Source organism: Ranitomeya variabilis, chromosome 6, assembly GCF_051348905.1.
Source record: "Ranitomeya variabilis isolate aRanVar5 chromosome 6, aRanVar5.hap1, whole genome shotgun sequence".
NCBI lineage: Eukaryota > Metazoa > Chordata > Amphibia > Anura > Dendrobatidae > Ranitomeya > Ranitomeya variabilis.
The window spans coordinates 247,236,708-247,253,968 of record NC_135237.1 but is presented as its reverse complement, the minus strand read 5'-3'; the positions used below and the strand labels follow the sequence as shown (position 1 = coordinate 247,253,968).

At 41.5% G+C, this 17,261-nt stretch overlaps 1 protein-coding gene across 2 annotated transcripts in view; it reads right to left on the bottom strand.

Moving 5' to 3' along the window:
* MOCOS (molybdenum cofactor sulfurase) overlaps positions 1-17,261 on the bottom strand; it is a 423,354-nt gene that overhangs the window by 224,588 nt on the left and 181,505 nt on the right. For both annotated transcript variants that reach the window (XM_077269558.1, XM_077269559.1), the window contains exon 5: positions 5,494-5,570. In XM_077269558.1, the coding sequence (XP_077125673.1) occupies positions 5,494-5,570 (77 nt within the window). The remainder of the gene's footprint in view (positions 1-5,493; positions 5,571-17,261) is intronic.

Below are 17,261 nucleotides of genomic sequence, written 5' to 3'. Positions count from 1 at the left end.
TCTGGATAGAGCCTGTTTGTGTTCTTTTCTGAAGGAATAGCATGGAATAGCCTTCATTTATAAGAACAAGAATAGACTGTCGAGTTTCACATGAAAGTTCTTTTTTTCTAGCCATTTTGAGAGTTTAATGGAACCAGCAAATGTAATGCTACAGATTCTCAACTAGCTCAAAGGAAGGTCAGGTTTATAGGTTCTCTAATCAGCCAAACTGTTTTCAGTTGTGCTAACATACTTGCACAAGGGTTTCTAAGGGTATTCTAACCATCCATTAGCCTTCTTACACAGTTAGTAAACACAAAGTACCATAAGAACACTGGAGTGATGGTTGTTGGAAATAAGCCTCTATTCACCAATGAAGATATTGCATTACAACCCAGACGTTTGCAGCTAGAATAATCATTTACCACATTATCAATGTATAAAGTGTATTTCTGAATCATTTAATGTTGGCTTCATTGGAAAAATCTGTGCTTTTCTGTCAAAAATAAGGAAATTTATAAGTGAACCTAAACTTTTGAACGACCACAGGGTGGCGCTCAAAGCAATCTGCCATCAACAACCATAGAGGTCTCAAGGAGACCTCAGGTTGTTATGGCAATGCACCGCTGACCCCTGGTCATGTGACGGTGGTCAGAGGTGCGAGTGCTTCCGGACGCGTGGCCGGCGGCTCTTGTTAAATGCCGCTGTCAGAGTTTGACAGCTGCATTTAACTAGTTAATGGGCGTGAGCAGATCGCGATTCCGCTCGCGCCCATTGTGGCCACATGTCAGCTGTTGATAACAGCTGACATGTCGCGGCTTTGAGGTGCGCTCACCGCCGGAGTCCACCTCAAAGAGGGGGAGTCTGCCAGCTGATGTACTATCCTGTCACCTGGCAGAAAGGGGTTAAACACAGCTGGACTCCAGTGAAGGAGTAGAGCCATCTCAAGGAGGATCACAAGGAAATGGACAGCATGTGACATAAATATGAGTGTCTGGACAAAGGGTCTGAATACTTATGACCATGTGATAAATCTGTTTTTCTTTTTTAATAAATTTGCAAAGATTTCTACATTTCATTTTTTTTTTCAGTCAAGATGGGGTTCAGAGTGTACATTAATGAGAAAAACAAAATGAACTTTTTTGAATTTACCAAGTGGCTGCAATGAAACAAAGAGTGAATAATTTAAAGGTGTCTGAATACTTTCCGTACCCACTGTATATCTCTCCATTTGTTCTGACACTTGGCATATCCATTGGTATACATTTATTTATGTACATTGTTTTGTATCACAGTGCATTGGAGAAAGGACTGTTATGCTAGATTGAGATATCACTACATGGATTTGTCACTGGGTTGCTGAAATGAAACCATTCTTATCAACTACAGTTTTGGAGTGCCAAGTTTTTCTGCATATTGTAATCAATAAAGATGCCACACAAATGGAAAGATGCATGCATGAAATGCATCAACTGCATGCCATTATTTTCCTGCTAAAATGCACAAACTGTCAACCTAAACTGTACAAGATATTTTCTTCTAATACAGAAAACTGTCGCTTTACTTGATTTTGAAAAAAAAGAGTTTTAGATTCATGCAAAACCAAAGTAGTTCAGCTCATCTTTTCCATACTTTTTTATATTCCTTTCAAGTTGATGAGCCTGTGACTTCATATGCTCATGAATGGATGAGAATTTTCATAATTTGTTCTCTTTTCAGTCTGTCAGTCATGTTAATCTTGTGGCTTCAAAGGGAAAATGTTGATTACATCTTGTTAAGCATATGACTGTTCTTAAGAATGTTTAACTGAAAGTAGATTGCCAAGCACATAATACATTTAACCATAGCTATATACCTTAAGCAATTGATAATGTGGAATGTAACCATTCTACAAATATAATGAACAAGTGTATTAAACATGTATCTTGTAAAAAAAACTACAAAATATTATTTTCAACATGAGCTGTTGCTCAGTACTAATAAATGCTACTGATCACACATTGCAGATGTTTTTGAGGAAATTTCTGTGAATACAAATATATTCCATTCATCTGAATAGAATTGTTTATTTCTGCAGTGTGCACAAATGCTTATTAAGTTTACTTATGGAAAATAATTATTTATTTACTTATACATCAGTATGTCTTTGGAGTTTTCCCATACCAGAGTACCAGTAGAAACCCACACAAACACAGGGAGAACATACAAACACCTTGCAGATGTTGTCCTTGGTAGGATTTTAACCCAGGGCCCCAGTGCTGCCATGCAACAGTGCTAACCACTGAACCACGTGCTGGCCACAAGGGAGTATACCAGATGCAGTGCTTGACACTTACACCTAAATCTTGTACTGATCATGAGAATTGCTCCAAATCTGTGTTGTCCCCAAAGTGAGTACTGCACTATGCTTACTTTCTGTATAGTTCTTCTTAGTGCAAGTGGTCTGCCTGCCCTTCTCTCAGCACTTGGGTCACTGTGGTCTTCTGTCTTATATGTCACAGCAAAGTTAGCCAGCTAGCAATGTGCTAAGCTTCTGCACTAATAGGAAGTCCTGCCCATCAATTCTGTCCTGTGTCTCCTAAACTGGCCTGCTGGGCTAGGTCCCATTCACAACACAGGAACATGATGTTATATGGACTGCAGGTAAGATCAACTACATAAAGTGTATTCTGAGAGTCACTGTGCTTTTTTTAGGGAGGGATGGGGGGATGGAGTCAAAACATATGTCTTGAAGATTGTTTCCCTGATATTTTCTGACCTGACACTTCAAGTGCACAATATGTTTAAATTAGAAAGTTTTCTGATCATAGCCTTGGTCAATTAAGTGAAATGCTGAAAAAGCCAGAACGGTTAAATACGTTCAGATAAGGGTTTGTCCTATTAACCCCCACGTTATTATTATTTATTTTTAGACCATCATCAATTCTATAGTACAGTACTTTCTAGTCTCCCCTAATTCCTCATAGATTGTATGCTTGCAAACAGGGCCTTCACTTCTCTTGGTATCTGTTGATTTATGGAATTATTGCTATTCTGCAATGTCTTTTATTGTTTGTACAAGTCCCCTCTAAAATGTAAAGTGTTGTGGAATATGTTGGCACCATAGCAATAAAATTACTATTATTATGGTGTGAAGATCGTACACGTGTGAAGGAGAGTGTGGACTGAAGGCTTGTGAGGACCAGAGATTGTGGGACTGTATCGGAGATTAGTTCGAAGCTGTATGGAGGAGGCATATTATGGAAGGCTTTCTAGAAGAACAAGAGAAGTCTATGTTATTGCAATCTTTAGGCTGTTTCTGCTCTTCCCATTACTTTATATGGAAAGGGACAGTGCATTTTCATTCAGTTATCTAGCCAAAAACAGTTGCTTTATGAGTTGCCGGGAAGGGTGCCATCTGCCTGACTCATTGAATTGCAAAACCAACCAGAGACCAACTTGAGAAATACAATAGGTCTGTGTATAATTGATGGGTTTGAAAAGAAAAATAAAAGTTGTCATAGTGTGTAAGTTCTAATGTTTTATTCTTTGCAGGTCTATGCGCTTGGGCTGGGCCAGGCCCCTGAGACTAACTGTAACCATATTCTTGTATATGACCAATATTGAACTAATATAGTTTTCTTTTTATTTAAAAGGGACACTTCATCAAATTTTTCATGCTGAAGTGGACCCATGATATAATAGTGAATAAAACATTTTTTTTCTTAAATGTCACCTCTCTGTTGCAGAGATATTAGCAATCAAAATATTTGGCACCTAATGAGATAATTTTCGTTAATTCCAAATTGCTGTTATCACAGAATTTTCACTGTGGGCATGTACTTCTTCCTCTTTTACAACTTGCACACAGGGGCCTTCATTGTGCTATCAAAATCCATCTGCACTCCCCGACCCCATAACAGGGAAAATGATGGCACGCATGTGCCTTATATGACATCGAAGTGTTACATCACCTGCCAGTGACAGTTTCAAAGAATGTAATATTACATTGAACACTCGAAATGAGCCCCCAGGCAATTTCTATTTTTTTGTTTTCATTTTTTCCTCCCTTTCTTCCAATAGCCATAACTTTTTTTTTATTTTTCCAGCCCCATAGTCATAAATTTATCATGTTAAATATTTGGTAAAACTGATCTGGCAATATGATTCCCAAGGTCAGTACGAGTATGCAGATGACAAATACATAAAGTTTTTTCGCATTCAAGTGGTACAGTAGCAAGGTGAGAAAAAGTAAAGCTTAGCTTTTAATCTATAAATATAAAATCACATAGAGGGTAGTATAAAAGGAAAACACCTTTGTTACACATAGGTAGTATAAATGAATAGGCAGCCACAGTGTTGGTCAAGACACTAAAAAAGAGAGATGCACACCTTCATTTCACATAGGTATTGTATAGTGAATAGATAGCCACAGTGGTGGCTAAGTCACAGTGATGGATAAGTTATGTGAGGAATGCAGTTTCCTAAAATGGGGTCAGTAGGCAAATCAGGGGCTCTGCAAAAGCTACAATGCTATCTATTCCAGCCAATTTTGTGTTCCTAAAGTCAATTGATGCTCCTTCTTTTCCGACCCCTGGCGTGCGCCCAGAGATTAGTTTTTCACCACATATGGGGTATAGATGTACTCAGAAAAAATTGCACAATAAATTGCACTGTTCATTTTGTTCAGTTACCCTTGTGAAAATGAAAAATTTAGGGTTCAAGTAACATTTTAACATCTCAATGCATTAAGCACGGACACATCCCTGATAAAGCTAGGGTGAAATGCCTGTTGGAGTGCCAGGGCCATACTGCAACCAGGTTTTTTTACCTACACATGATGCAAGTGTTTTAATTTAGCTGCTTTACTCTGTACCATCCACTGAGATTTATAATACAGGCCATAAGAGGTATATATTATGGAGTACAAAATATATGCTGTGCTTGCATGTGCGGCACTCCATTGAGTTACTCTATTTTTTACTGTTATTTTATAATTTTTTATTACTTTCATGCTAGTAATGTAACTTTTTATTTTTTGGCTGAACCTTGTTGTTGCCTTTGGTTTGTATATTATGAATTTAGAATACGTCTCAGGTATAGTTTTCATTACAAACTGGCTCTTATTTTTGTTGGTCTTACAACAAAGAAGAAGTTTAACCTTTTCAGATGCCAAAACTTGAAGACAACATGTCAATAGTTTTAGGACTAGGAAGATCATGAGGTTTCCAGTTTAATACTTACTTATACAGTCTGAGAACAATGAGATGTCAATGGAGCACTTAGGAAAGGAGAGTTGATGTACTTGTCATGATCCAACCTATCCTCATTGCACTTCTAGCCTAATTTGCTAATAGCATTAATTGATTTTCTTTGTAAAAGAGCATTTCTTTGCGGCAAGGAAGGTGTGCAGGAACTTGTCCTTTAATGCCCCACAAAGCTATGTCTTTATTCTAACCCCAAAGTTTAATTTCATCTAATACATTTGAATGGTCTCACTTCTTTTATGGTAATATAGTTCATTTTTGTACCTACCAGTAAGCTTCTGCAAAGTATCAAATCCGTGCTTAAGTGCAATAATATCTAGGAATGAAACAGTTCCATCTTCGAATCTGAAAGAAAATATAATACAGGTAAACTCTTTTAAACTCAAACTCTTATTAAAAAATTACAAAACTACAAAGAATAGTACATTTAGGAAACATGTTTTAAAGATTCAAAATACAGGAGAAAAACCAAAACCCTTGGAAAGTAGCATTATGGTTAACGAAAAGTAAAATCCATCCTTGCTCCTAATATCAAAACAAAATGACTGGACCAATTTCTCATATTTTTGCTGAAGAAAGAAAAATATTTTTATGTGAGTTGCTCAATAAGGAGCAGAATAGAAAACCGAGTAGCTTATTTACAATTATGTGTCTCACACATTGTAGGAAGACTAAGTGCAACACGAAGCGAAGAGGGGAAGGAAGCCCAAATGCAAGGTAAAGTGGGAGTGGAGATGCCTAGGCACATCTAATAGCATCATGCCTCCCCTACGGTCCCTATATTGGATCCACACCAATCACTGAGCAGGAACCTAAGCCCTGTATATCCCTAGAGCTATGCCCTGAATAGGGAAGGGGGTGACAATGGTCAGTCCCCGCTATACTGTAAAGAGAAGAAGGGCGACAGAGGGGGAAGCAAATGATCTTAAGCAGGCTCAGAGAAGTAACTCCAAATGTCCTCCAAAAGCACCAGAGAGGAAGTAAGCCAACTGCTATAGCTCCAAGCCTTCACAATGGGAGTCTATAAACACCCAAGTCCAGGTTTGTCAATTAGAGCGGAAGGGAGGTTGCCACTGGGTCCAAAAGTCAGAAGGATTAAGAAGCTGTCTGCTATGCCAAATGCAGAGACCTTCTGCAGCCAGATGCAGAGCGACTGTCTGTAGTATCTGACACACCTGTGACATTATGTTTTCTAAATATTTTATCTAATCTTATTTGTGGCAGGGAATAACTTAAGATATATCTGATGAGACAGCCCACTTATGAAATTAATTTCAACTCTTGCAGGCACATCTTAATATAGAATGGGCAAATTAGTTACAAATCATATTTTTGTAACATATCTATAGAGATGAAAATTTAAAAAAGAAATCAATGATGTACAGTAAGTACTTTAGAACATATGACATGAATCTAAGTATTGATTGTTTGATATGGTATTAGCCTGTATGGCATTTGTAAAGTATTGAAATTGGTTTGCATTTTGAATTATAAAGGAAGAGAAAAAAAATAATTATTCAAGTTTCTTATTTTAAATACTCTTCACTTTAAAGGCATAATCATTGGACATGGGTCAATTATCTGTTAAAGCCTTTCATTTCAGCAAAATGCTAAATTTCTACAGTATGTTCATCTTAGTTCTTAGAAAAAGATTGACTTTATGTCAAGCTGAATTTATTCAGAACTGGATATATTTCAGCATGAATTAAAATCTTTACTTAAAGTAACTTGATTTCTTACCTAAATCTTCAATGCAAATAAGTGTATAATATGTGCCAAGCTCTTCAGAGATTAGATTTTCAATTTGAAAACTTTTCAAATATATTTGTCTACTTTCATGTCAGTAAATCTTTTTCAAATATATTCCTCCATTTCATTTTGCACAGAAAGAAGTAATTAAATGTAATGCTTTGTGAATGTATACTCTGATATTGTACATCACAGGTGGTCACTAATAATGGCATCTTTTCATATATATTTTTATATATTCAGGGGAGCTGATATCTCTTTATAACAATGTAAACTGTTATAGTTAGCAACACTTCTTACAATGTCACTTATATTTTGGGGCAAAAATTACACTGTGTTGTTATTATAACTGACAGCTGTAGGATCTTAGTATGGAAAAAGTGTAGAAAAAAAATATTGCATATTGTGTAGCACTCTCGTACCATTTGAATAATACTATGGATTAGCAAGTCAGGTGTCCACCTTTCTTTTCTTTTTTGATTTGTTTTCATAAATGTCTACCTATCTGTTCACATCCTCACCAGGCACCAACCTATGAGTAATCCTTACTCTGCCAACAAAATTTCCCTTCCACTAAAAGGGTTTGCCTGAGACTGAAAAATGATCTATCAGTAGCATATATAGATTAAAAAAAGCGGCACATCTGTGGAATAAAATAAAGGAAACAATCAGGCGGACCTCACTCCCCGATCTCGGACTGTATGGAATGAGGGGGCTGGCTGCTACTAGAATCCATAAGCAGTCCACACCCCCTGACCTGTGACAGAACATCCCAGAAGTGAGCGGGAGCACCTTGAAGCAGATGCACTTTCAGAATGAATGGCAAAGCAGCGCAATAGATGTCAGCTTTCTAGTTTATGAAGGTATAATGTTTTATCTCCTCAGAGTAGCGTTTTAAAATATCAAACAGCATGAACTGCTGTGATAAATCTAATCCATTTTAAGACATTGTACTCTAAATCTGCATTGTCTGAAAATTAAACAATATTGATAAATATATCTCAATGTGATTATTGTTCTATTGCATTGAGGAAACAAATTCTAAGACACATGCGGGTAATTTCTAAACATTTAAAAATTGGCATGCATTGTTGTTGTTATACATTGTTATCTATTTGATCTTCTAGATGAGAGACCCTTTGTTAGGCGTCGGGATTTTCCCTCTGCACGACCGCTGGGACTGCTGCTCAGCATGGATGTTGGTCCCAGCATCTTGCTCAGGCTTGTGCCACATGTTTGGTTACTGCTGGCTCTCCAGTCAAGCCTATGATAATGCCGCATTGCGTACTGGAGTCTAAGTCGAGAAATCACTTTACTGAGCATGGCTGTGATGTGATGCCTTCTCATTGGTGCTCGAACGTCGCCTGCTCTGGTGATGTGGCAGCTCCGGATTGGCCTGCGGGTGATGTCAGCATGAGTGTTGGGGTAGAGCTTTGGGTATAAAAGGCTCCCAGCAACAAACGCGGGTACGCTAGTATCATTTATGTTCGGCTATGTGAGAGGAGACTCTACCACTCTGCCTGCAAGTGTTGTATGTCTGTCTAGCTTTGGGACTGTACACTTAGGCAGGCAGCTAGCATCAGTGGGGGTAATTAGCTGCTTGGCTTAGCATTTGGTTCCTACATCAGTGCGGTTAGCACAGTAGAGTTCCAGAGCAAGCACAACTCTAGTCAAGGTATTAAGCTCAGAGCATCTGTTACGTTTCTGTGTGCGAGTGACACAGCTCTGTTGCAGAGCATCTGTTTCATTTCTGTGTGAGAGTGACACAACTCTGTTGCAGAGCATATCTTTCATTTCTTTGTGCGAGTGACACAGCTCAGTTGCAGAGCATATCTTTCATTTCTGTGTGCGAGTGACACAGCTCTGTTGCAGAGCATATCTTTAATTTCTTTGTGCGAGTGACACAGCTCGGTTGCAGAGCATATCTTTCATTTCTGTGTGCGAGTGACACAGCTCTATTGCAGAGCATATCTTTCATTTCTATGTGTGAGTGACACAGCTCAGTTGCAGAGCAGCTCTTTAGTTTCTGTGTGTTCAAGTAATTGTTCCCGTGTGCGCTGTCATTGTACTCTAGCAGCAGTTTTCATCTCTGCATGGTGGACCCCGGGTTGCGATTGCGCTTTATTATTTATTTTATTTAGCGCAATCCGCCAACCCTAAGACCCTTGATCGGCCACTGCTTAAGAGAGTTCTTTAGAGAAAAGAAAGAATAACATCAGATAGATAGATATGATTAAGATAGAGCTTCATCTCAAAGGAGTTAAAATATTTTTGACAGATGATAAATGTCTGATTGTATCAATTATAAACATCTAACAGGGTGTATCATCCCCTTCTACTCTTCCAATTTTACTCATGTCATGACAATATAATTGTGATCTGATATCATGTAATGAAGAAACAGGATATATTTGGTGGCACTATAAATTGAAACAGAAAATGTGAGATTTTGAAGCTTTAATCTGCAAGATATATTTAGCAACCTCCTAGTTTGCCTTAAGCAAAGGGACTACAGATGGAAATTTATTGTAGGATTGTGAACCTAAAGCTATAATTATTGGCTTCCCTAAAGCATGATAGGAAAAAATATAAGTTTAGATTAATCTTAATACATATTTGGCAGCATTCTGCAACTCAGAAATTACTTACTGAAGCCAATAACAAGGTTATATAGCAGAATACAATTTCTAATTCACATACCATGTGCCAACATTTCACACATACAAAGGTAAACTTTAGCTAAAGAAATCTAAATATTTTACATGTTTAGATTTATTACAACCAAAGTGTTTAACCCTTTCATTCCACAGCCTGTTTTTACCTTTGTGACCAGGCCAATTTTTACAATTCTGACCACTATCACTTTATGAGGGTATAGCTCTGCAACGCTTCAATGTATCCCAATGATTCTGAGAGTGCTTTTTCATGGCAGATTGTACTTCATGATAGTGGTAAAATTTGTTCAATATGACTTGTGTTTATTTCTGAAAATATCGGCGAAACTTGACGAAACTTTTGAAGATTTCACAATTTTCTAATTTTTAGTTTTTATGCCCTTAATCCAGAGAGTTATTTATTTATTTATTTTATTTATTATATATTTATATAGCACCATTAATCCCATGGTGCTGTACATGAGAAAGGGGTTACATACAGGGTTATAGATATCGTTTACAGTAAACAGGTTTACAGTGACAGACTGGTACAGAGGGGAGAGGACCCTGTCCTTGCGGACTTACATTCTATGGGATAGTGGGGAAGAAACAGAAAGTAGGGGTGAGGTGGCAGCTTTGGCGGTGATGAGGCGGCACCTCTGGCGGTGGTGAGGCAGTGGCTCTGGCGGTGGTGAGGCGGTGGCTCTGGCGGTGGTGAGGCGGTGGCTCGGTTATTGTAGGCTGTAGGCTTTCCTGAAGAGATGGGTTTTCAGGTTCCGTCTGAAGGATTCGAGGGTGGTGGATAATCAGACGTGTTGAGGCATGGAATTCCAGAGGATGGGGGATATTCGGGAGAAATCTTGGAGGCGGTTGTGTGAGGAACGAAGTGTGGAGGAGAGTAGGAGGTCTTGGGAGGATCGAAGATTACGTGATGGAAGATATTGGGTGATTAGTTCAGAGATATAGGGAGGGGACAGGTTGTGGATGGTTTTGTAGATCAGTGTTAGTAGTTTGACCTGGATTCATTGGGGAATTGGGAGCAAGTGGAGGGATTTGCAGAGGGGAGAAGCAGGGGAGTAGCGAGGAGAGGGGTGGATGAGCCAGGCAGCAGAGTTGAGGACAGACTGGAGTGGTGCAAGAGAGTTAGCTGGGAGGCCACAGAGGAGGGTGTTGCAGTAATCAAGGTGGGAGATGATGAGAGCATGCACAAGAGTTTTGGTAGATTGTGGGCTGAGGAAGGAATGGATTCTAGCAATATTTTTGAGTTGGAGGCGACAGGAGGTGGCAAGAGCTTGGATGTGAGGTTTGAAGGACAGGGCAGAGTCGAGAGTTACCCCTACACAGCGGATTTCAGGTGCGGGAGAGAGCGTGATGCCGTTTACCATAATAGATAGATCGGGTAGGGGGGATACGTGAGGTGGGGGAAAGATGATGAATTCGGTTTTGTCTACATTGAGTTTTAAGAAGCGAGAGTTGAAGAAGGTGAAGAGTTACAGTACAGACCTAAAGTTTGGACACACCTTCTTACTGAAAGATTTTTCTGTATTTTCATGACTATGAAAATTGTACATTCACACTGAAGACTATGAATTAACACATGTGGAATTATATACTTAACAAAAAAGTGTGAAACAACTGAAAATATGTCTTATATTCTAGGTTCTTCAAAGTAGCCACCTTTTGCTTTGATGACTGCTTTGCACACTCTTGGCATTCTCTTGATGAGCTTCAAGAGGTAGTCACCAGGAATGTTCTTCCAACAATCTTGAAGGATTTCCCAGAGATGCTTAGCACTTGTTGGCCTTTTTGCCTTCACTCTGCGGTCCAGCTCACCCCAAGGGGCCTATATGACAGAAAATACCCAAAAGTGACACCATTCTAAAAACCACCCCTCAAGGTACTCAAAACCACATTGAGGAAGATTATTAACCCTTCAGTTGCTTCACAAGCAGGGCCGTATTTGCCACTAGGCACCTGAGGGCACGTGCCTAGGGCGCCAGGATGCGGGGGGGGCGCACTTGAGCTAGGTTTTTTCTTTTTTTTTAATAAAAGTCCGGGGTCAAGTGCCCGCCCCACCTCCTCCCTCCCTCCCTCCTTCCTGCCCCCCTCCCTGAAGACGTCATACTCACCCTCCTCCAGCGGTGGCTGCAACTCCGTCTCAGTGCCGGCAGCACATCCTGTCTTCAGTGGTCACGTGGTACCGCTCATTAAGGTGATGAATATGCACATATTCATCACCTTAATGAGGGGTACCATGTGATCGCTCATACAGGAAGGAAGATGCTGCAGAGATGCCGGGAAGTTCTGCGCCACGCGGTAAGAGGTGAGCATGACAGGGGAGGAGGATGGGGGAGCCGTGCACGCAGGGTGGGAGGATGGGGTAGCCATGCACACAGGGCGGGAGGATAGAGGAGCCATGCACACAGGGGAGGAGGATGGGGGAGCCATGCATGCATGGTGGGAGTATAGGAGAGCCATGCACGCAGGGGAGGAGGATGGGGGAGCCATGCATGCAGGGTGGGAGGATAGGGGAGCCATGCACACAGTGGAAGAGGATGGGGGAGCCATGCACACAGGGGAGGAGGATGGGGGAGCCATGCAAAAAGGGTGGGAGGATGGGAGGATGGGGGAACCATGCACGCAGGGTTGGAGGATACAGGAGCCATGCACACAGGGTGGGAAGATGGGGGAGCCTGTTGTTCTTCCACCAGGAGGAGCAATATTATGTCTGATGGCAATAAAGGAGATCTTCTGTCCAGGTATCACAACGACACACAACACACTTCACACTCCAGGCCACCAGGGGGAGCAAAGGTTCTATCTACTAGGCCACTCCTAACATATAGGTAAAACTGGTGGGTTGGTTAGGAAGTTAGACAGAAGCTGACAGGGCTTCACCTAGACAGTAGAGCCCGACGGAGTTTGGCAGAAGCTGGCTGGAGTGACCTCCAGCCAGATCCAGACTGCGGTTTGTGGAGGACGAGGGTCCACGGAGCTGCGCCTGCCCCACGTACGGCAGCATCCAAAGAAAGAGACATCGAAAGGAAGCGTGTAGTAGTGAGTGAGAAATGAAGTCATAGCAAAAGGAGAGGAAAAGCAGGAGTTCTGACCTGTGAGAGGCTGCCTCCTTCTGAAGCGCAGAAATACTGGTGGCCGGAACACCGAGGGAGTAATAGTCTCTACGCTTTACTTCAGAGAGCGGCAGGACAGTCAATTCCAAGTTGGCTGTCCGACCTTAATACCTAAGAAGACACAGTGGCAACTTGTGGGGGTCGGGGCTTCTTTAGGGTCCCTATAAACAAGCCTCAGGCCATCAGTCATACGGGTTTTGTTCTATCCGACTACAGGGAACAGTGAGAAGAGTAATAACAGTGAGGACCTCATTAGAGCTTATGCAAGTGGGAACCTACTGTGTTACTGTGCGCCTAGGAAGGCTATTGAATTCCACCTGGATAAGGGGACTCTGGATTTGCCTTCAGACCGGCCGGACTCTGCCTACACTGTGATCCAGTGCCCAGGACTGTGGACACTGAAGCCTTCAGTAAAAGGTAAAGAGACTGCAACCTTGTGTCCTCGTTATACACTGCGCCTCACACCATCCACCATCTACTCCTGAGGGAAGCCCTGGGGATACACTTCACCTGTGGGAAGGTATACCATCTAGCTGCCATAACATCACCCCAGAGGACCCCTAAGCAGCGTCGGTCACCCTGACCGAATACCACAGGTGGCGTCACGAACTACCCCTTTAAAGACCTTTCCCAAAACCATAAAAACTATTTCTTTTAACGGACGTCCCCACAAAGGGCCACGGACCGGGTCGGGCCAACGTGACTTCCCCCCAGAACACCGAAGGACCTGGTGCCGAGTACCCCATTGCCCTACTGCGTGGAGGCGATCCAACTGCACGCAGGGGAGGAGGATGGGGGAGTCATACACACAGGGGAGGAGGATGGGGGAGCCATGCACGACAGGGTGGGAGGATAGAGGAGCCATGCACGCAGGGGAGGATGGGGGAGCCATGCACGCAGGGTGGGAGGGTGGGGAGCCATGCACGCAGGGTGGGAGGGTGGGGAGCCATGCACACAGGTTGGGAGGGTGGGGGAGCCATGCACGCAGGGTGGGAGGATGGAGTATAAATATGGAGTATAAATACTGGGCCCTATAGGAGGGACACAGTGTAAGAGGACAGTGTGAAGAGGGGGCCGGTATAGAAAAGAGAGGTCAGTGTGAAGAGTATGTACCATAAGAGGGATAGTGTGGGGGTCATATTTTGTGCAGACAATATAGTGAGGGGCAATTTTTTATTCAGGAGCATTATAATGACACTTGTATCATTAAGGGCATCATGTGGAGATTTTCTGCAAAAGAGCGGAGAAGATGGAAGTCTGCAGAGATGGCTGTGGATGAGAAAACTCATCATGGGATCTGGACAAGATGAAGAAAAGAAGGAGAACGGCTCCAGAGGCGACGTCATCTATCAGGTACCTGGATGTAAATGTTCTTTGTGATACTGACTAACTCTCATGTTTTTATTTATGTTAGGAGCATTAAAGGGGATGTCCAGGTTTGTGATGAGTCTGCAGTCATTATTTGTGACTGCAGACTTCTGAATTCTCACAGTGCGCACTGCACGCTGTCAAGATTCTCTCGTGCTGTGGATTTACATTAATGCGGTCACGTGCTGACTACTGTAGACATGTGTGGCCTCCGTCAATGAAAATTAACTGAGTGAGGCCAGGCACGTTTAGTTGGAATGTGGTCAGAAGTATACAAATCACATGCTTGTGCTGACATGACTATCCACCGGCAAGGGAGAATCCTAAAAGTGTGCAGTGCATTAGCTGTGAGAATTCAGAAGCTGCGATGTCAGGATTCAGCTCTGCAGGTTCCAGTAGTCGTCACTTGGACACTTCACTCATATGCGATTTTCATACTTATGGTCCTGTGACAATGAGCTTCTCTTCTGCTTATCTCTGTTTTTCACTGAACATTGAGAGCATTAGGGAGAGGAGCTCGTGGGCACATGACTGAGTGTGCAAATCACATATGTCCTTGGCGGAGGGGCGGCACCAAAATGAATTCTTGCCCCTGGTGCCAGAAACCCTAGATACACCTCTGCCGGTATGCTACTGTGAGCGGCGATTACCGTGTCCGGTGGAGGGAGGTCTGTGCACAGGGAGTGAGGCAGGGACTGAGGGTGTGCACAGAGAGAATGGAGACCCGGAGACTGCCCGTCCCAGTCTACGCCGTAGCCTAGAGCCCTCATTATAGGAATATGTCAGATAATAAATTGTTTTTCTAAAGCTTTATAGTGTAGTTTTAGGTCAGAGGGATGGTTAGGGATGAGCTAGGAAGGTGCAGGGATAGGTAGTGATGGCTACTTGCGGACATGTGTGGCAATTGCGATTTTGCACTTGTGGTGATACAAAAAACACTGCTAGCAGTGTATTTTTCCATTGCTGCAAGTACCGCATTTGCAGGATCGCGGCAAAACCGCAAGTGCCGCACATGTCTGCAAGTTCCATAGGGAATGAATGAGGCCGAACGCAGTGTTGCCGTAAGTGATCCGTTACACGGCAGATGTGGAAAATCTGCCGGATCTGCTGCAAAAGGCTACTTTCACATCAGCGATTTATGGCAAAGTCACTGCCGATAGTGTCATACTCACCAAAGGGGGAGGCAGCACTGAAAGTGCCTAGGGCAGCAGAAAAATATGGCCCTGTTCACAAGAATTAATGGAATGTGGTAAGGAAAAAATGAACATTTAACTTTTTCCTACAAAAATGTTACTTTAGTGCCATATTTTCCATTTTCACAAGGGTAACAGAAGAAAATGCACCTTTAAATTTGTTGTGCTGTTTCTCCTGAGTACGCTGAGACCACATATGTGGGGGAAAACTATTGTTTGGGCCCACAATAGGGCTTGGAAGGGAAAGATCACCATTTGACTTTTGGAATACAAAATTGGCTTAAATCAATAGTCGATGCCAATGTCGCGTTTGGAGAGCACCTGCTCTCAGAAGAAGCCCCCCACAAATGACCCATTTTGGAAACTAGACACCCAAGGATTTAATCTAGATGTGTGGTGAGCATCTTGAAACCTCTGGGGCTTCACAGAATTTTATAATGTTGAGCAGCGAAAATTAAAAACACACACAAAAATGTTATTTTAGCCTCAATTTTTTTATTTTCACAAGTGTAGCAGGAAAAATGATAATGTTGAGATGTGAAAATTAAAAAACACATTTTCACAACAAAAAATGTTGTTTCAACCCCATTTTTTTAAATTGTCACAATGGTAACAGGAGAACAGAGATGACAAAATTTGTTGTGCAAATTATCCAAAGTACGCAGGTACCCCATACTTGTTGAAACATTACTGCTTGGGCACATGGTAGGACTAGAAGGAGAAAGAGCGCTATTTTGATTGCAATAGGTTGCTGATACCATGTCACATTTGCAGTGTTCTTGATATGCCAAGACAGAAGAAATCCCCATAGGTGATCCTATTTGTAGTGAGTATGTTTAACCCTTAGGCGATTCACAAACTTGTATAAAATTGGGGTGAGTAAATTAAATATTACAATTTTTTTCCACTAAAATGTCACTTTGACCCCAAGTTTGCAATTTTCAAAAGGGTGCTGGCGTTACATGTGCTTTGTTTTGAGCCACACTCTATTATTGGTCTTTGTTTGCTATATAATCTCCTGCTGATTTCTGTGATGCCACTCCCCCAGAAGAAGGCATTGCAACCGAAACGCAGGTTGGGTTGGTGGCACCACAGCTTCCAAGTAATTTAACCCCTTAGTGACAGAGCCAATTTGGTACTTAATGACCGAGCCAATTTTTACAATTCTGACCAGTGTCACTTTATGAGGTTATAACTCAGGAACGCTTTATCGGATCCCGCTGATTCTGAGATTGTTTTTTCGTGACATGTTGTACTTCAAGTTAGTGGTAACATTTCTTCGATATTACTTGCGATTATTTATGAAAAAAATGGAAATATGGCGAAAATTTTTAAAATTTTGCAATTTTCAAACTTTGTATTTTTATGCCCTTAAATCAGAGAGATATGTCACAAAAAATAGTTAATAAATAACATTTCTCACATGTCTACTTTACATCAGCACAATTTTGGAAACAATTTTTTTTTTTGTTAGGGAGTTATAAGGGTTAAAAGTTGACCAGCAATTTCTCATTTTTACAACACCATGTTTTTTTTAGGGACCACATCACCTTTGAAGTGATTTTGAGGGGTCTATATGATAGAAAATAACCAAGTGTGACACCATTCTAAAAACTGCACCCCTCAAGCTGCTCAAAACCACATTCAAGAAGTTTATTAACCCTTTACGTACTTCACAGGAACTAAAACAATGTGGAAGAAAAAAATGAACATTTTACTTTTTTTTGCAAACATTTTACTTCAGAACCATTTTTTTTAATTTTCACAAGTGTAAAAACAGAAATGTAACCACAAATTTTGTTGTGCAATTTTTCCTGAGTACGCCGATACCCCATATGTGGAGGTAAACCACTGTTTGGGCGCACCGCAGAGCTTGGAAGTGAAGGAGCACCGTTTGACTGTTTCAATGCAGAATTGGCTGGAATTGAGATCGGACGCCAT